The sequence below is a fragment of the Equus quagga genome, chromosome 3, assembly GCF_021613505.1.
Source record: "Equus quagga isolate Etosha38 chromosome 3, UCLA_HA_Equagga_1.0, whole genome shotgun sequence".
Classification (NCBI taxonomy): Eukaryota; Metazoa; Chordata; class Mammalia; order Perissodactyla; family Equidae; genus Equus; species Equus quagga.
Genome location: NC_060269.1, coordinates 68336113 through 68356315, shown reverse-complemented (window position 1 = coordinate 68356315; position 20203 = coordinate 68336113). Strand labels below are relative to the sequence as shown.

The window sequence follows — 20203 nt, the reverse complement described above, 5'->3', positions numbered from 1 at the left end:
GTGGGTTCCAGAGCGGGGCTGCCCCACCTCATGTCTCTCATCAGCTAAGTGGGACTGATAACGTCCGTACGCCTGGGGTGTGGTGGGAACCAGTGAGAGCAACTGACACGCACAGGCCTGGGGTACAAGCAGCTCAATAAACTAAGCTATTTTTCCTAAGTGCTTTCAGTAAACCCCCTGGGCACTAATGTGGCTCCCACAGCCCATTCCTTTTGGGTATACTTTCCATAGGCTAATAAAAGTCACTTTTTGATGTCTTTTGAAAACTTTTTAAAGTGGGAACATGGTAGAGAGGGAGGAAGAACAGAAAGGGGGAGGGTAAGTGGAGGGGCGGGAAGAGCAGGCACTAATGAGCGGGGCCTGTGTCCTGAGCAGGACTCATGTCCCCAGGGACAGATGGGCAGGAGGCGGGACCAGGAGCTGAGGCTTCAGCGACCTCAGCCGCCTACAGCCTGGAGCTGTGCTCCTTGCACTGAGCAAAGGAAGAAGGAGGGAGAAAGACTGCTCTGGAGCCCCCTGGAAGGAGCAGTGAGTTCTGGGACGGAGATGCAGGGCGTCCCTGTGGGCTCTGGAAGGGAGCAGCAGAGAGCTGTGCCCCGGGCTGCCCCTGCTCGGTGCCTGTTTACACAATGGTGTCTCATCTCCTTGCTTGGGAGGAATTGAGAACAGATGCAGATGCTTGGAAGGTGATGTATTTGGTTCAGAATAAACCAGGAGGGACATGGCTGCCGTGTGCTGCCGCAGGGCCTTCCTGCAGCCCTCAGCTGGCCTGGCCCATCCCAAGCGGCAACATGTGTATCAGGAGCGTCCGCAACTATTCGAACACGCTCAATGTCATGACAGGGACATCTGGAAAATGGGGACACAGAAGAACAAGGTACTAGGGAATGGGGAGCAGAATCTCTTCTTTTGTTTACCTGTGACCCGAGCCTCCTCCTCGGGGAAGAGGGCAAGGCCACATGGCCCGCTCTCAGGGGAACGCTGGGACCGAACAGAAGTCGCAGAAACATCTAACAAGGGGCTTCTAACAGAGAGTTCTTGGTACCTGTGAACTCTCTCATTATTACTACTACTCCCAGCAGTAACAGGACTAGGATTTTTATTACTCCACCACCACCATTCCTACCTACTATTATTCCTAACTGACGATGGCTTCCTCGCCTCCCAGGCCCTGTGCTGTTGGCCTCAGGCTCCGTCCGCTGGAACACGGGCAGCAGAGGACACAGGAAGAGGGGAATCACAAGGATAGGTTTTCTGAGAGGAAGTTAGAGGCTCTTTTTCCTTTCCTCCTGTGTTTGCTTATCCTAAAAATAACGTCAGAAGTTCCTAAGTTGGGCTTTTCCCAGGTCACTCATGCTTCTGGGTAAAAGGGGGCTGGCCAGAGGCCCCTGAGAACACTCACAAGGACGCGTTTTGTGGCCGCTGAAGCCACGACTTTGAAAGAGTCTATTTTGGCTTCTCGAAGGAGCAAGATGAGACATGAGGTCTGACTCACTGCCTAAAACATGTCTGCATCTTTCAGAGAGGGGCTTATGTTGCCATGTTTACCGGCTGGAGGGACTGAAGAGAAATGGTTTATGTTCCGTTGTCTAAACAAAATTCAGACGGAGTCCACAGATGGGCGGCTGTCAGGCTGGCCCTCTCCCGCTCCCCGGCTTCCTGCAGACTTGATGTAAGAGTCTTTCCTGCTCTTCAGCTTTTCCCCCGAGAAGACGGGCAGGGAAACAGCTGGTTTGGAGCCTCCCAACTCTGGCCAGCTGCGGTCATGCGGCCTCTCCGCTTTACCTCCCCGGCTTATGTGGACATCACCCCTGGGCCAGCCAGCGGGCTGTGGAGCCCAGGGGCACCCACCTCCACCACCCCCACACATAGCCCAGCAATACAGAATGGGGCTGCGGGGAAGGTGGGAGGGTGCGTCCTGGTGATGGGGGCATCCTTCCTCTTTCCAGGCTGAGGTGTCCTGACCTTTGGAAGTAGAAGAGGGGGCCTGATGCATGAGGTAGAGATGGAAAAACTCCTACGTGGAAAGAAATTCCAGAATGCAAAGGGGAGTGAGAATAACCTAACACTTGATGGAGGCCATTGCAGTGAAGGCAGGACGCCTTCTACCTCCTATTCTGAGACACAGTCCTAGCTGAGGAAGGAGGTTCCAGACGCCCACTCGGACGACAGACACAGCCAGTCCAGAGAAAGACGAGAGGTTTGGGTACACTCTTGGTTATCCTAGGTCATTGGGGGCCCAAGTGAAACTCCCAGTCAGAGAATCCATGCCCACCGTGGAGGAGATGTTTCACTCCTCCTCCTGTGCCACAACAGCCACACATCCCCTGGCCTCCAGAGTGGACAGTCCTGGCCGGTGCTCAGCTGTGGTTGGGCCAATGCTCCTGTCCCCATTTCAGAGAACACTGGGGGTGTGTTCCAGTCTCAGGAGGTGCTGCTACAAAGGGCAGGAGCCCTTCTGCTTGCTCCACCCTGCCTTCCACATGCCTTCCGTACGTGTTAGGCAGTCCCCTGGCTGGAACAAAGACCCACAGATGCAATAAGGGCCTAAAATTGGCTCACAGAGGCCATATCACATCTGTGGGGCTTTGACCCAACATGGGGGCTGCTCTGCACATGGGAGAGGCAGAGCAGAATGAATGAAGGTCTCCCCTTGGTAGCACTGCCATCCCTGACTCGGAGGGCTGCATTGGTGCTGGCTGTCCACCATGGAAGCGGACATCCAGGGCTTCTGCCTGTCCCAGAGCCTCTCCTGCGGTTTCCCTGAGGTGGGAGGGCCAGGCCCTGGGACACAGCAGGAGTCAAGAACCAGGAGGGACAGAGCTGCTCCGTGCCCTGGTGTGCATCTGTGCCCAGCTTTGTCTGGCCCCTGTCAAAGCTACGACATGATGGCCAGTTATGTAGGTATGGCCCCAACTCCCTGGGGCACAAGAAGCAGGAGGAAGACCTCAGCAAGATCATCAGCCAAGGGCACAATGCATACGACAGGGAACAACTCCGGGCATTTGCCACTGTCTGGCTGGTGAGGAAGCTCCTGAGGGGTTAATCTTTGTGTTTCATCTCAGGCCTTTCCAGGAACACAGCTCTGGTCCTCAGCTTGCATCAATCGAACAGGGAGTGATCCTTGTCCCCATTCACAAGACTTTGAGCCAGGGCTCTCAACTGTGGGTCCACAGATGAGTTTTAGTGTGTCTGTAAATCTGTGACATAGGATGTTAAATCTTCTAGAAATAATTCTTTGGAGTGGAGGAAGGGCCAGGTTTCATCGCACTCCCAAAGGGACCCAACAGAGGATTGGGGCCAGGGGTCCTGTTGAAAGGTCCTCCCACAGAGCCTGAAGAATTCCCCAAGACTCTGGAGGCCAGGGGGCCCCGCTTATGCTCCCTGGGATGTATGGTCACAGGTTCTCAGTTATGGACCAGGAAGGGGAGGCCTGACGGGACATACGCTTAGCCAGCACGTTCTTTTCCACCCATGCCTCCCAAACCATTGATTGGAACATCTGTAAGCAAAGAAGTAAAGCAGACCACAGGAAAAGCAGAGTCCCTGGGGCTCCAGATTAGAAGAAAGACTTCCATGATGTCGCCATGTGTATTCCTGGGGAGAGACCATTCCTCAGAGAGCAAGTGTATGCCACACGGAGCCTCCTACCATGTGATGTCCGGGCGGACCCCATCTGTGGGCAGAGATGCATTCCCGTCTACTTACAGACACCCCGCCACACGGTGTCAGGGCTTCCACCCCACGTTCTCTAAAGGAAATCAGGCACCAGTGTGCTCAGGACTTTAATTGTAGTCTTTGACTTCTGCCCTGCAGAAGACTTACATGCTTCCATAGAAAGACCAAAAGTTCTTTGGCTAATTATGACTTTCAGCACATACAGATAATTATAAAGGAAAATCAGCACCCCTAAATTCTATCATAGTCCTTTCTTTTGAAAAGGGTTGAACAACCCTATCCCAAAACCGATTTGAAGGTGACTAGGCCATAGGTGTGACAGGAAGAAGAAGCCAGAGACAGATGTCTAAGGAAGATTTGGTCGCGGTAACAGGAAGTGCACGCTTTGGAGCGGAACCGGCCTGAGTGGGGGCCCCTGCTCCACCACGGCTTGTGTTATCTTGGGCACGTCACAGGAGCCCCAAGCCTCTGTTCCCTTGCCCATGAAATGAGGGTTCCACATGCCTGGCACTTAAGGGGTCCATACACGCTAGTTCTGGTGCCCCCAACAGTGATCCCCACATTTTGGGGCTGGAAGAACACCTAGAGATCTGCTAGGCCAGGGCTTCTCAGACTTCGATGTGCACAGTCATCTGTGGATCCTGTTAAAATTCGGATTCTGACTCGAAGGTCTGCCACGGCTCTGGGATTCAGCACTGATGGCAGATACTGCCAGCCCACGGGCCTCACTTTGAGAAGCAGGGACCCAGTGCAAAAGCTTTGTTGCGTAGAAGGAGTTCTGAGCAGAGAGAAGGGGACTCGCGGGGCCGAAGTCTGTGGCCTCAGGAGGATTGCTGCCGTGTTGAACAGCAGGGGCCACCGTCCCTTCCTTTTCACAGGTGTGTTCCCTCTACCTGCCAGCTCAGGTCTGAGCTGGAAAATGTGACAAGCAGGGACAGCAGAGTCTGGATTAGAGTAAGAATCAAGGCAAAGAAAAAAACAGGAAAGGCAGAGGGATGCGCAGGATAGCTGCCGTTGGCTCCAGCTAGGGCTGGCTCTAGGGTTTCCTTCTGTTCTTTTCTGGAATTTATAGCACTGGGACCAGATCCACAGACTGAAGGCTGGAAGGGACGTTACAGGTCGTGGGTGATGTGGCCCAGCTGGCCCAACTTCATGCAGCTGGTTAGAGGTACAGCTGGGTTGGGAGATCAGGTCTCATGACTCCTGGGCCTAGGCCTCTTGTCTCCACACCCACTGTCTTCCTACAGATATTTAAAATATACCCTGGTATTTAAATAGATTTCTGAATGAACTCAGAGTCCAACAATTGCAGAACCCCCAAGCACCCTGCAGAACACAAACAAAACCATTGACCAAAGGTCAGTGGAGGGGCATTAGGTACTCAAAGTTTGTTTCCTAACGGCAGGGGTGTTGGAGATAAGACAGGAAGGTGAGGTGGGCCAGGGCAACTGGAGTGGGGAATGGCTTCAGTAAACATGGAAGGCCGGTGAGGCAGACCGAACTCCCTCCATCTTAGGATAAGCCTGCCTCCTGGACCATGTGATTCTGAATCCCATCGGGACCCTGCAGGATGTCGGGCCAGGGCAGTTTGGTGGTGATGGAAGGGAGGGCTTACCTGTGGCAGTCATGCCAGATCCATGCATGGCGGCCGTTCTTGGGTCGGAAGTCAGACTGGCCATTGTTGTGGATCTGGGAGGAGAAGCGCAGAAGCCGCCGGTAGCCAGTGGTGGGGTTGGTCTGGGCGGCCGAGGCCGAGAGGCAGTTCTCCTCCATGGCGCACTGGAGCATGAACATGGGCCGGTCCTCCAGGTAGGTGCTCTGCTGGACAATCTCCGCATTGAGGACCAGGTCAGGGGCAGCTGGGGAGGGCAGACACGGTGTTGGAACGAGATGAAACCCCCGCCACCCCTTCCCAAGTATTTTACTTGTGATTCCCGAGCTGGGACAAACCCTAGCCCCGCCTAGCGCCACCTTCTGGAACTGGCTCATGGTCTCCCCCTCAAGGTCATCTTCCTTGAGGAATGCTACCCCAAATTTCTCTTCTTCTCTGAGAGTCCTCCTGGACACCTCTGCAGTTATCAGTGCAGAGGGGCAAAAATGTTGACAGTCTGGGCGATGGGTACGTGAGAGTTCATTATATTTTTCTCTTTACCTTTGAGTGGCTTGAGATTTTCCACAATAAAAAGCAAACAGTAACGATGAAATTGTGCTACCCAGAGAGAGAACACTTAATACCTTGGTCTGATTCCTCTGGGAATGACACAAATATATTTTCCAATATGTGTAGTATCATATGTAGATTTGTAGTCTGCTAATACCGTTTCACTTAAAATATATCTTGACATATTTCCTTGTTAATAAATATCTGTTGCAACATTCATGTCATGGCTACATAATATTTAATTCATAACCCTATCCCATACTTTTAGATACATCAGTTCTTGGAATTTTTCACAAAGATAAAGCTGTGGCAAACATCCTGTAGCAAATCTGTGTGCATAACTTGATTATTTCTTTAGATTCTATCCTGTAAGGGAAACTGCCGGGAGGAAGGGTTGCATCCTCGCGAGGCTCGCATGCGTAGTGCCTAACGGCCTTCTTAACAGGTTCTCCCAGTCTTCACTGGCACTCTTGACCTATGTGAGCCTTTCCCTCCAGGTGCATCTTTTAAAACAAGCTTGATGTATTCAGTTAGCACACTGCACACAGCAGGTGTTTAAAAAATTACCCATGGCCACAATCTAGACCTACTAAACTATTGTATCAGAGGTTTAGCTTCTTTTCAAAAGGATTAACTGTAAGTTTGCCTTGAAAAGTGAGATTCCACTGAACATTTCTAGTACACTTCAATTCACACAAATGTTGTATATGAATCATTTACAAGATCCATCCATCTTGTTTCCTGACAAGTTGCTTGTAAATTTCTGAAGGGAGTGTGGGTCTGTGAGCTTGGCTTCCCTCCAGTTCCCGGGAGCCGGGCGCACCCCCGCTCGTCTGCGGCCCTCTCCATCCCGGCTACACTGGGGCACAGCAGGTTCGCAAGAAACACCTGCAGCTGATGGGGCCGGCAGCCTCTAGAGAGCAAATCTGCCTGCAGGGGCTGGGTGTGGAAGCGTGAGGCCATGAAAGGGAGAACAGATGGGATGTGGGGTAGGGCGCGGAAGACGTCAATCAGGAGGCTCTGGGCTGAGAACTGTTTCCTCCTGGCGCATGCGCCCGGACGCCACATGGCTGGCGCTGAGCGTGCTGGGCCCACTGTCATTGGAGGGTGTTCTGAGCCTCGGTTCTCTCAGCAACAGCCCCATGAAACTCATTTTTGGTCTGCCATGACAGTGCTGAGAGCATTGTTCATAACTCTCAGCCCTCCCACTGAGAAAGTCCCTTCAATCTAAGTATTTAGAATAGCAGCCCTTTCGTGACTCATGAGGTTGTTTCTATTTCATGGATACTGTGAATTATATTAATGATCAGGTTTCCCTCTTTCCTTTGGCTGCTAGGAAGCTCACTGTGAAATTTACAACCTCCTCATAGTAAATGTATAGGATTCCATAGTGCATATTTTTTATTACGGCTCCATTTTGAGCCACTACCTTTTTGCCAACACCTATCTTCTGTTCATCTCCTTTTATCTTATACTACTTTGAATTTTATTTAGGTTTACGTTATCTTAATTTCCTTTTGGAAAAGATGGTCTATTACAAATATAAATAAATTAGTAAGCAAACAAGAGGCCCTGACTACTTCTCTCTGCGTGGATGCTCTTCCCTTGGGGGCTGGTGAGGGCGATCGTCTCGCTCTCTCCTCTCAGACAGGGTGCCATAGCTTGTGATGTCTGCCCGGAGAAGCTCGCACTGGGGCCAAGAGTCCTGCCTTACGAGGGTTAGGGAATGCTGAGTGAGTCCAAAAGGGGTGGATGGGAGAGAGGAACTGACTGAGCTCAGGTTTAATCTTCTCCCTAGTTCTCCATGATGGTAAATGACAGTGCCTCACTGTTTAGTAAGCACTTGCGCATATTCATTGTCACATCGGATTTCCAGTTTCTAGGAACGACTGTGGATCGTGGTGGTGAACTCACTTTGCCAGGATCAGCTAATAAGTGGCAAGTGGGGTCTGTTCTCCGGCCAGATCCTGGACCTCTCCCACCTCCCAGATTCATGAGGGAGACGGCTAGGTGTGGTTTCATACGGCCAGGGGTGGGGAACGCGGAGTCCGGGGACCAGGAGAGCAACACCCTACGGGGCTGTCGCCAGTCCTCTCTCAGCATGGAAGGGACACGGCATCAGCTGGGCCATGCGGAATCCCGGCGCCGTTGCCCTTCTGTATTCTGTCTCTCTGGGATTCCCAGGGAGTCACCAAGAAGCTACACTGCCTCCTGAGTGTGAAAACAGGGAATGATCTCGGGCGCACGTGCTTCATCTGCTTCGCTCGCCTCCAAAACATCCTCCGAGGAAGGTTTACCTGCCTGGCTGACGGGTGAGAACAAGTCCTCAGTCACCTAATTCGCCCCCCGGTCTCTTAAGCAGACTCCGCGGGCCCTGGGATTTGAACTCCAGCCCCGCCCTCCCGCCCTGCTTTGCACTCTGTCGTCAGGCGGGGCTCCAGGGGGGCGGGGGCGGGGCCTCTTGCCCTGACTCATCTCACTAACTCATCTCTGCGTCCCTCCTCTGCTCGGCTCATGGCAGAGGCCCCAGAGCCTTGCAAAGAGTAACCAGTAAGACGCTGGGCCCCTCCTGGAGCCCGGCGGGCAGGGTGGGAGATGATCCCCAGGAACTCTCACTTTCTGAGCAGGCGACTCCGGCCCCGTACTGCACCCCGCCCTGGGGGCAGGCCACGTCCTCCCCGTCGTGGTGGCAGTGCACCAGGGACAGCTCCGTTCCCGAGCACTTCACTCCGCTCATGACTACTTTGTTGGCGTCGATGTTTCCGTGCCAATACCAGGTCTCCTGCACGAATCAACAAAAGAAATGGCTAGTGCGTCACCTTGAACTGTCACTTCCTCATATTCTGTCTCACAAAAGTCCCAAGCTTTTACGACCCCATTTTTCAGATGGAGACAGCTGAGGCACAAAGAGTCACTTACCCAAGTCACACAGTTTGTTGGTGGCCAAGCAAGTGAGACCCTCACCCTTGGATTCTGCCACTCTCCCTCTTGGGAAAACACAACTAAGGCTCTGCTCGAACGATGGTTCAGTGTTGCGTGTCAGGAATGGCTGGCACCTGCAACTCATGCTGCCAACTGTCTCATCCTGAGCCCAGGGCAGACATTACTAATCACTCTCTCCTCTAAGTCTGAATGTGCTCTCAGAATCCTTCTCAACGCAGTGCTCCAGGAAGACACTACCAATTGATCAGAATTGGCAGGAGAGAAGAAATCTATTCACTTATGTCAATAGTTAGTCTGATGTTCATACATCCTCCTGGCTCTGATTCTCTAGATAACCTGACGATACACCCCCTCATCCTCTAGAGACAAAGCCGGTGCCTAGAGAAGGACAGGGCTTGTAATCGGTGACAGAGTTGGGACTGATATCAGGTCCAGCCCATCTCACATCTCCAGCTGAGGCCCACGTCTCTTAAGAATGAGCTGACAGAGAACAAAAATAGCTGGACAACCACTCTGCTCATGAGCACTGTTTTCCCCTCCCGCTGGAGAGCCAGAGCGCGCCCTGGCCTGTCATAAGCAGCACTAGCAGACGCACTGTGTAGCCCTGGGAAGCCGGGCTCCCAGAGGGCGTAGGCAGCGTATCAGAGGCCTGTCCCTCCAGGATGCTGGGATGAGGAGCCCAGGACTCAGCGCCTACCCTGGACCCGGCCAGCCCATGGCAGCAGTCATGTTCCGCAAGGCTGCGGAGTTGTCCCGTGTCTCTCCCTGAGAACCCCCTTCCCAAGCAGGGCCACCTGGGCACAGGAGCTGGAGTCGGGGTGAGTGAAGCAAGATGGGGGGGCTCCAGCCACTTTCCTGTTCTGTAAGAAGCTTAAGGAAAGCGCTTGGAGCCAGGATGCTCGGGACCTGGGGCTACTCATCTCATCGCAGGGAGGAAAACTGAGGCATGGAAGGGCGGCTGCTTTGCCCACGTGTCATGCAGCAGGCCGAGGGGCTGCAGTTGGGAATAGACCCCAGCCTCCTGTCTCCCGCTCCTCCCACAGCCTCTTTCTAACAATGTCCCCTGACAGTGTAGGGTCCAGAAGGCAATGACTTTTGAAGCCAAAGCACTTCTTGTCTTTCTTCTGCTGCCTTTCCATGGGGCAGAAGCTTCGCTGCCCTCAGCTGAGTCAGTCTCTCTAGGGAGGGGCCGGCGGGAGGAGGGTGCAGCTCCTGCGACAAGGGCTCCAGACAGGGCTCGGAGGCTGTCAGCCTGCCAGTGGGAGAATGTATGAGTGTGGACACCAGCTCGGGAGCGTATTCTGGCCAGAGGGCCCTCCAAGAGAGCGAGGGAAGGCATCTGAGTGCTAGGCCTTGGGCCAGATGGTCTCTACCGCCAGGTAGGAGTGAGTTGCTTCCCTCTGCAAAAGGCACATCAGGACACCCCAGGATCAGCCCTCAGCCCGGGGTGAATCGCAGTGCACAGAGGTGTGTGGTCTGTGAAACCAGAGTCCAGGCCCTCATTCTGCAGTGGGGAAGCAGAGGCCCCACCTCGGAGAGAGGTGGACATGCCCCACCCACGGACTCAGGGCTGTGAGGGCGGAGCTGAGGCCGAGAGGAGGGTCTTTGCTCTCCACTGCCCAGGTAGCTGGGGAAGGTTCATGAAGACGAGGTCTGACTAGTGAGGGGCAGGACCAGACTGGATGGAAGCATCTGAGGCTGCAGCTTCTTACCTGGAAGGCATTGCTGGCAAAGCCCAGGCCGAGCTGCCGGCAGACCACCATGGCCTCCACGATGCCCCAGTTCTCACCGCACACCTTCCCCCATACGAGGGACCCGTTTCTCTCCACCAGCACCTCCACCCGGCCCTCGTAGGGGTTTCGGCCCCCATTCAGGCGCAGCTATGGACAGAAAGGAAGGCATGGTCATTAGGAGGGGACAGAGGGGATGCCCTGCCACATCAGTCCCAAGTTCCCCAAGCCAGAGAGTCCTGCCTAGGATACAGTCAGGTTCAACAGCATCACTGAGAGCCCCCTGCATGCCAGCATCATGCCCAGCGTGGTATTACATATAGGTCCCCGCCCCCTGCAGGTACCCTGGGGCCCTAGAAGCCTATGCAGCAGGGGAGGCCCGCTGACCCCCACTGAGCACCACCACAGAATCTGCCTCTGCTCCCCGCCGCGCCCCACGAGCCGACCAGCCAGGGCTGCTCTTAGATTCAGGGACTTGGAAGGATGCCTCAAGGGGCCTTAAAGTGTTCGGACTCCCCAAGATGCCTTCCTGGGTCCTTTGCTCCTCACCACACTCTGCTTGGCTGCTTCCAGCTCCGGATCTTGTCTCGTCCCACAGCGCCCCTGCTGTGCTCTCCACCAGAACTCTTTTCTGACCCATAGAGCCAACTGCCTATTTGACAGTTCCACTTGGCACCTTGGAGACCCCAAATCTGAGTTAGTCATCTTTTGTCTCTCCACCTAAACCTGTGCCCTCTCTCCCCCTTGTTCCCTATTTCAGCTGAAGGCACCATCATTTACCCCACGGGAAGCAAACTTTCCGTAAAGGCCCAGGAGGTAAACATTTTAGGCTTTGTGGGCCACATGGCCTCTGTCGTGGCAGCAGCCACCGATGATATGTCACGGCTGTTTTCCAATAAAACCACATTTACAGAAACACGCAGGGGGTGAGTTTGGCCTGTAGCTTGCTGATCCCAAATCTATTCTGTTATACAAGCCGCAAGTCCAGGAGCCATCCTAACAGCGCCCTCTCACCCCCACATCCTGGCAAAATCTTCCTCTGTGGATTTGTCTTCCGAGCCTGTCTCCAGTCGGCCCGCTGCCCTCCAGCTCCATCCCTACCCCTTCTCCAGGCACCACCACCTCTCGCTGCCTCTGCTCTTGCCTTCATCAACCCATTCTCCACTCAGAAGCCAGAGTCATCTCTGAAACACACCTGATCATGTCCCTCCCCTGCTTAGAACACGTCAGTGGCTTCCAGTGCTCCGCGACTCTCTTCTTGAGGCTCACTGCGTCTCTCCCATCCTTGTTCTCCGACCTCCAGGCACGTGGGTCTTCCTTCAGTTTCCGTGGCTACTTAACGTTCCTGACCATGTCACACAGTAAGCCACACATTTCACAATGAAGCCCACTACATACATAGCCCCTTTTGCCTGGCTGACCCCTGCTCATCTTTCATCTAACGATACTTCCCTCCTCTTGGGATCGGTGCCTGCTTACACACTATCGTCGCCGGCCATCTCCTTCTTAGCATTTGAGACAATTACAGTTACGCTAACTCGCAGTGTGTTCCCATCTGCCTTCTCTGCTGGAACGTGAGCTCCAGAGTGCAGAGCTGCATTTGGGTGGTTTCCTGTGTGGTCAGTATCTAAGACTGCACCTCACAAACGTTAGGAATGACTGAATAACTGTTCCTCAGCATGTCAGGCTGTTCCCTCAGCAGTCCCTAGCAATAACACGACCCCTGGGTCACGGGTCTTAATTCTTACGATGGAGTTAAGGGCTGCAAGAGTCATGACCCCTAGGTCACGAGTCTTAATTCTTACTAAGGACTTAGGGTTTCAGGGGTCAATGAGGTCAGCGGCAAGCAGAGGAGCGGAAGGCAGCCGTGATGGCGGATCTAGCTCCCAGGGTTGTCAAGTGGATGAATTAAATGAGACAGTCCATGTAAGGTGCTCAGATGGGGCCCGGCCACAGGAAGTGCTTGAGAAATATTGGACATCTTCTTAGCAATGACCGTGGTTAGGATGGGAGTCACATCGGAAATCAAAAGTCTCCTCAGAGGGGGCAAAAGGGGTCAGAGCAGGCAGAAGAGCTGGCCTTCGGGCGGCCGCATGTGTCTTTGCGGTGCCTCTGTGCTGGAGCTGGGTGCAGGTGGGCTCTGGACGCTGTCTTGGATATGGACTGTACAGCACCCACGACTAATATATATTTGGACATGTGTAAAAACACAAACAAATACGACAAGCAGAGCCATCGAGAAAGTCCCAGAAGGGCCTGAGCCTCAGCAGGAGGCAGGAGCAGGAGATGAGCCACCCAGCTCCATCACCCTAGGAAGGGCCAGCAGCCCTGGGGGAGGGTGTGCATTTAAACCCATCAGGGGCGTCTCTGGGGAACCACAGGTTGACCCCTCTGCTTATTCAAGACTTGAGAATTTTATTTCAAGACATTTACATAGACTTGTTGTACTGTAAAAACTCTACTCCTAATCTATGAATCTGCCAAAAACCCGACATCCCTCAGCCTGCCCAACACAGGCCTGGTTTTCGCCGTGTACTTCCTTCACGAGCTCACTGCACTCTGCTGATGGTGCCAGCACTCCCAGGAGAGGAAATGGATGGCGCGGATTGCACCGGATCCACTTTCCCCAACATTTACTGAGCTTTGACCGTGTGCCGGGCTGCGCCGGGAGCTGGGAATGCGTAGCAGACCGTGGAGCACTGCCCGTGTCCCTGGCCCTGCAAGTCCCTTAAGGACATCAGCTCACTCGGTCCTCACCGCAACCCCGGGAGGCAGCAGTACTATTTCATTCCCCATCCTACAGGTGAGAAAGGGGAGTCTCAGAGAGGGTTAGTGTCTCCACCACCTGTGTAAGCCCCTTCTCCAGGGATGCTTTTGTCCCAAAGCAGGGCCCACCGAACCAGAAGTGAGGGCCGAGGTGGGGCCCTCGTGCTGGGAGGTCCAGTCCCGGAGCCTGGCCCAGGTGTTCTGAGGCATTTACCACCCACTGGGGTCACACTGACCCCTGAGGCTTAGAATACTCACTCAGGCACCTAATTGTGTGCCTCGTGAAACCATCTCAGGTCGCCTCTGGGTGGCTGCCACAGCCTCGGCGAGAAGCAGTCTGCTGACCCCTCATGCACATCCCCACAGCCCTGGTCCCCTGAGTCTCCAGCCTCCTGGGCTGGCCGTAGGCCCCAGAACACTGTGTGTCCAGGACAGACGGACAGTGGGGACTGTGACAAAGGCTGCCGGCCTCACAGCGCAGCCTCGGGCTGAGCCCTCTGACAACGTGAGTCCTGCCGAGCAGCTTCCCTGCTCTTGGGGAGGTCCAGCCGGATCCTCTCCCTTCACCTGCGTCTCCTGCTCCCAACGCCTGGCCTGCTGCAGCTGAGGGCCCGCACAGTGGGCACACCCTGGGGAGGTGGAAGCCGTGGGCGTGGACCCTTCCAGTGGACTGGGTGGCACTGAAGTTCTGACTGCCAGCAGGCGGTGATGAGAAAAGGCAGAATGACTTTCAATTGGGTTAATTATGGTGTCTGAATTCCCTAAGGACTGTGCCCTGCCTTATTGGCTGCTCTGGGGGCAGATGGCTCCCTCCACTGCCCCCTTCATGGGCCACTGCCTCCCCAAAACTGGCCTCATTTGGATCCCTTGAGGTCAATGAAAGATGAGGATGGAGGAGCCTGAAGAACCACCATTCATACTTTTTCCCACTACCAGAGGGCGGTGGAGCTCCCAAGTTTAGGTCTTGATGTGAAGGCTCCTGTCTCTAAGGCTCTCTTTGGGAGGGTACCAGAGGACCCTCTACCCTGTCCGCCATTGCCTGTGTAGCCCTCCCGAAAGGTGGCCAACTATGTGGCAGTGTCCTATCCTGTATTCTAAAGCCAGGAGAAGTCTCAGAGGCTGTGGCTGAGGACCGTGGCTGCACAGTGACTCTGGGGCAAGGAAAACATATGGTCATCAGTGGTGAGCTGGCGCCTCTCCTTGAAGCACTTCCCCAGGCTCCACACTGCTGCCGTGCTCCAGAGGGCTGAGTGGGCTGGAGCAGCCGCCGTGACAGGGAGCAGGTTCCATTGCTCCAGAAGGAATCTAGATGCACTGGGGGACTTTTCTTATCTTCTACACATGACTGGAGGGCGCAAGAGAGGTTGGCTATGAAGTTCTAACACAGCTCAGGACACAACTCTCCATTCCCAGGGCCCGGTTCCCGGGCCCCAGCATTCTGCAATTGCCTGGCTCACCAGCTAAGGTGCTCTGACATTACCAGCACCAGCGGAGCCCCAAGAGGCCTCGAGGTCAGCCAGGAGCCTCTGGCCCTCACGTCTCCACCACACCATCCAGTGAGGAAGCCAGGAAAGGTCGATCCTTCTCAAAGTTTCTTAAAACAACCCAGGCATTTCCCTTTTCCAGTTCCTTTGGTTCTCGATGGCAGCAGTATGGGGTTTGAAATAAGGGAGTGAAGTGCAGGCAGCTGAATTTTTCTAAGCATGAACAGAGAAAACAAAACACCTCCAGCCAGCGGAGGATGGCAAGGTTGCACTGTGTTTTGATAAGGTTGTGGTTAGCCAATCCCACACCTATTTTTGGAGGTGGGGGGTAAGAGGTCAGGTAACACAACCCAGATGCTAACATGAAAGGAAGCACGGGCACTTTCCACCCCACGTTCCTCACATGGGCTTGGTCCTGCTACCAGGCCAGGCCAGGCCCAGTTCAGAGGGGAACCGGAGGTTGGCAAGGGTGTCGGCACCCCTGGGTGGATCAGCTCACGTGGTAGATGCACCTGCCATTCCCAGAGCCTCCCACACTGGCTCCTCTCTCCCAGCAATGAAAGAAATGAGGCTTTGCTCTGGCTGAATGGACAAAACCACCCAGTTTCAAGGCTGGCCTTTATGAGCCATTCAATAGAAAAGTCAATTGGCTTTTCTAGGAATCAACTCTCTTACCTCCTTATTTTCAGAGGAGGAAACTGAAGCCTCAAAGAGACTAATTAAGGAATCAGCTAGTGAGTGACCATTATGAACTGAATTGTGTTCCCCCCAAATTTATATGCTGAAGCCCCAACCCCCAGTGTGACTGTATTTGGAGAGATGGCTTTAAAGGAGGTGATTAAAGTTGAATGAGGTCACGTGGAGGGGCCCTAATCCAGTAGGACTGGTGTCCTTACAGAAAGAGGAAGAGACCCAGGGACACCCGGGCACAGAAGGAAGGCTGTGTGAGGACACCGTGGGGATGCGGCTGTCTGCAGGCCAGGGAGAGAGGCCTCAGGAGAAGCCAACCAGAACCGTGAGATAGCGGATTGTTATTGCGAAAGCCTCCTGGTCTGTGGTGTTTCTTTTTGGCAGCCCCAGCACACTAACACAGTGAGAAAACTCAGGGGTCTCGACTGTTCTGCCCAGTGTGGCTGCCAATGCCTTTGGGAGCCCCAAGCCAGGCCAGCAGAAGCCTGACCCACTCCGTGTGGAGAACTGGCACAGCCCAGAGGAATTCCTTCCTGGGTGACTTTCCCCGTTTCCTCCCTGGGGGAGAGAAACGGCAGATCCAGGTGTAAAACTCTCCCACGCCCTATGCTGAGCGCAGGCTCGCCTCCTTGAGCCTGGAGGGCCTGCGGCAGGGCGAGGGCTGTTTGTGCTGGGAACGTGCTACCTCCGCTGCCATGACCAGGCACACGACCTGGCTCAGCTCTACCAGCCAGAAAGCAGTTCTGGAAAACTTCACTTTCTTTGGCCTAGGTCTTTTCATTTGGGTTGAAAACCCCATTCCACCCAACTCCAATCTGTCTGAAGTGAATGGTGCCACAGCACACTGGGCCTCACGGCATGTGAGCTTTTACAGCTCCATTATGCCTATCTTGGAATGCTACTGGGCAATTCGACACGGCAAGCCTTCCCCGCAGCTCTGAGCCCTCACTCCTGCTTACTCACAAGCAAATGCACAGCTTGGCTGAGTGCTTTTGAATTCACAACTTTGGCCCCATTGGGCAGTGAATTGCACGAGGCGTGTTGTGGCTGACCAGTTCACTAGCACCTTTGGCATGCAGGTGCCAAGGTCAAGATCACTGTCAGAGCAGGAACCCGACTGGGGAACCATCCTGCACTCTGATGTGTCTGCTCCGCTCATGTTTACAATAAGCATTCAAGCTCTTCCAACACGCCAGCCCTGTGCCAGAGGATGCACAGGACCCAACCAAATTCAGGGTCTTGTGAAGTGTGATAAATAGGATTTACTGGGCCTTTTGGAAGCAGTAGATAGATCTCCCAGCAAAGAGGACTTCACCTTGTTTGCTACCCCTTGGGAGAGGTCACCCAAGCTAGGAGACACAATGTAGGTTCTTAGAGACCCTGTCTCAGGAAGGGAGAGGTGTGTTTCTGGTGTGATGCGGTTGAGGTCCCCTCTTCTTCCCCTCTAGTTACCAAAACACAGTCTTCTATCCCAAGATACTGTCTGTACTCTGCTTACATCTGGGTGGTTTGCAGACCTGCTATGGATGTGGTTCCTCTGGACTTTGACAAGGGCCCATTCCAAAGGTGTCACAGGCACCGTAGACCCTGAGTCCCTCACAGAAAAGACGAGTTGCGATCACACTGTGTCCAGTCCCAGTGCAGGACATGGACACCCACCACCTGCCACTAAGGACGCTGGTGCTTTTACGTATGTTCTCGCATTTGGCACATTTAACGAATTCTAGGTGACAACGTCATTAACAGTGATGGTGGCAGAGCCTGAGCCCTGTCTGCGTTCATCATCAGAGCATCCTAACACCACCTGTTAGACACTTTCGGCGTGAGGTCACCTGGTCTACGCTTTCTAGGGCCTTGGGGACCAGACCAGAGCACAGTCCCCCTGGGTGGCTGGCTCCTCACCTTTTTGTGGAAGCCCATGGCAGGGATGTTACACCTCACACCAGCGTCCTCCTCGTGGTTGCAGCCCTGAGACTCGATGTTAAATTTGCAGTCTATGATGGACTTCTCAGTGCCATTGCACTGGATCTCATTGAGGTGGATGGGTCCTATCCCTGTGGAAGGAAAATAAACATGTGCTATGAAAGCTTCCAAAGGAAAGTTTCCAGAATGGGAAGAAAGTTCCAGACAATAAGAACATGCCTCTCCCAACCTCAAAACTCTCCCAGCTGCCTCCCATAATCAGCTCGGTGACCCGGGCCTCTTCTCCCTGGAGAGAATTGCTTCTTGTCTTAGATCCACTTCTCCCATAAGAGCCAGTAAAGGTTGCTTCTAACTTGTGTGACCTTGGCCAACTCACTCAGCCTCTCTGAACACTGGTTTTCTTACTTAACTAAAGGATTTGGACTAGAAGACATCTAAGTTTCCTTCCCAACTTTAATGTCCCCTGCATTTATGAATCTGGAAGGGGTGGCTATTGCTGTATAGTCAGGGTCTCTGCAGGAAACAGATGGCATGCTCAAATTGGATGACTTGAAGAGAGTTAGAAAAAGATTTTTAAGAATAAAAGTATGGACAGAGTGTAGGGAAATCACAAAACCACAAAGGACAGTCCAGTACTCAAGGGCTAATGGCACTAGGGCACAGACACCACCCCTAGACCTGCAGGACTGAGGGGAGGATGCCAATATCTGACCCAGGAGAGCACAGGAGCTGTGCAGAGAGGCCACCTGATAAGAGCTGTTATCTTTGGTGGAGGGACATAGCTGCTGGCAGGGACCCTGTAGGGAAAACAAATTACCTGGTGTCTCTCCTTTCGCCACCTCCAGTCTCCCATCGGTGCCCCTTGTTGGGCACACCCAAGGAGCCTCCCAGGGCACTGGACAATGTGAACAAGGGTGGGGAGTGGAGCTGGAGGGGGAGATGGAAGACATCCAGCAGGTGACCTGTGGTGAGTGCATGGAGAAGCTTCTCTTACAGACACCAAGGGAGCCTCCCCCTGCTGGGAAGAGAATTCCCAGCCTGACCAGTGTCAGCGCAACTCAGTTCACCAAATGACCTCTCCTCTGTCTAGCCTGTCGAGATGGATCACAGCCCAATTCCTGCCGGGAGCTCTGGGCTGCATCGGCTCCCGTCTTAGACCGGCCCTGCCCACGATCTCCTCTCTCTCCTGATCCTCACCGGCCTCCTCTCCTTAGGGTCCTGCTCCTCAGCACTCAAACATGTGCTAAAATCTCCCATCTTCGCGATGACCCTCCCCTGACCCCACACTTCCCTCTGGCCTGGCACTTTCTTCCCCATTTCAGGGCAAACTTCTTGGAAGAGTCGTCTGTTTTTGTTCTCTCCACTTCCACAGCCAGCAGTTGACTCTTCCATCTGTTTCTCCACCATGCCTCCCATCACAGGACACAGCACCTCCATTTGCCATTTGTCTCACCAGAACCAAGAGGTCATCTCTGGTACCACCTCCTTCATCGCTGACAAGCAATCCCTCACCACATTCTGTTCGCCCCCCCAAAATCTGAGTGCCTTTCATTTCTGCCACCACAACACTAGTCCAGCCCCATCCTCTCCCCTTTGGATGAAGGCAACACCCTCTAGTCTCCCTCCACTTGCTTATTCTAAAACATTCAGCACATGGCAGCCCAAGAGATTTTTTTAATGCATATTGAATCTTGTCGCTCCCTGTCTTAAATCACCGTAATGTCTTCTCACTGCCATAAGGGTAAAATCCAAAGTCATGGAATGGCCTGCAAGGTCCAGTATGATCTGGGCTCCCACTTAGAGTTCCAGCTCTGCCTCCTCCTCCCCACTCAGCCTTACCCATCTCCTTTGGCTGCTCCATTGAGCCGAGCCTTTCCCTCTGCCTGAACCCTCTGCCTGGACCGCCTTTCTCCCTCTCTTCAGCAGGTAACTCCTACTCATCCTTCAAGGCTAGGATCACTTCCTTAGAGAAGCCTTTCTGATCCCCATCTAAGCTGGGTGCCCTCATGAAGCCTCCCACTGAGCACTCTGCTTCACGTTGCACTCAGATGGCTATGTGTTCCATGTCTGTCTATTTCCCTACTGGGTCAGAGGGCCCAGGAGGGCACGTGTCAAGTCTGTGTTCCTTTTGTATGTTCAACCAGCACTCAGCAAATTGGAAGTGCTACAAATAGTGTCTGAATGGATGTTGTTGCCTTCACCGAGCACCTGTTGTATGTCAGCCTCTGTACTAGGTGTTGGAGACGCAAAGATGAACAAGGCAGGCCCCTGCTATAAAGAGCTCACGGTTAGTTCATGCGGAACAGACACTTACACAAAGATTTGTAATATAATGTGGTAAACGATAAAGAGGGAAGTGCCTGCCTGTGCTTTGGAGACCAAAGTTGTAGCCCTTGACCCTTGGCCCAAAGGAAACCTTGGGGGGTTTCTGGAGACACCTGGTATCTAGGCTCAAGGAGGCCAAAAATTAACTTTCAGGAGCAACCCGAGGTAGTAGGTTAAGAGTCAAGTTTACATTTCCTTGGAAATTCATAAGTGGCGGTGCTTCCAATTCCTGGGAATTTTATGAAATTTATAAAAACACATCAGTGACTATAGCTGGAAGCATCCAACGACTCAGACTGGAAAGGCTGTGACAAAATATAGATCCTAAATAGAACCCTTGAAGAAAGCAGGGCCACAGCTCATGGATTAAGATGGGTACAGAAATGGGCAGCAATCTTGTGCTTGAGTATCCAGTTAGATTAGGGGCTTGTTTGCTGGTGGTGATGATGATGATGCTGGTGATGATGATAATGGTGGTGATAATGGTGGTGATGATGATTACG

At 53.5% G+C, this 20203-nt stretch overlaps 1 protein-coding gene across 3 annotated transcripts in view; it reads right to left on the bottom strand.

Moving 5' to 3' along the window:
* LOXL2 (lysyl oxidase like 2) overlaps window positions 1–20203 on the bottom strand; it is an 87555-nt gene that overhangs the window by 6287 nt on the left and 61065 nt on the right. For all 3 annotated transcript variants that reach the window (XM_046656650.1, XM_046656651.1, XM_046656652.1), the window contains exons 7-10: window positions 17355–17506; window positions 10495–10662; window positions 8456–8621; window positions 5294–5537 (exon numbers count right to left, since the gene is read on the bottom strand). In XM_046656650.1, the coding sequence (XP_046512606.1) occupies window positions 5294–5537; window positions 8456–8621; window positions 10495–10662; window positions 17355–17506 (730 nt within the window). The remainder of the gene's footprint in view (window positions 1–5293; window positions 5538–8455; window positions 8622–10494; window positions 10663–17354; window positions 17507–20203) is intronic.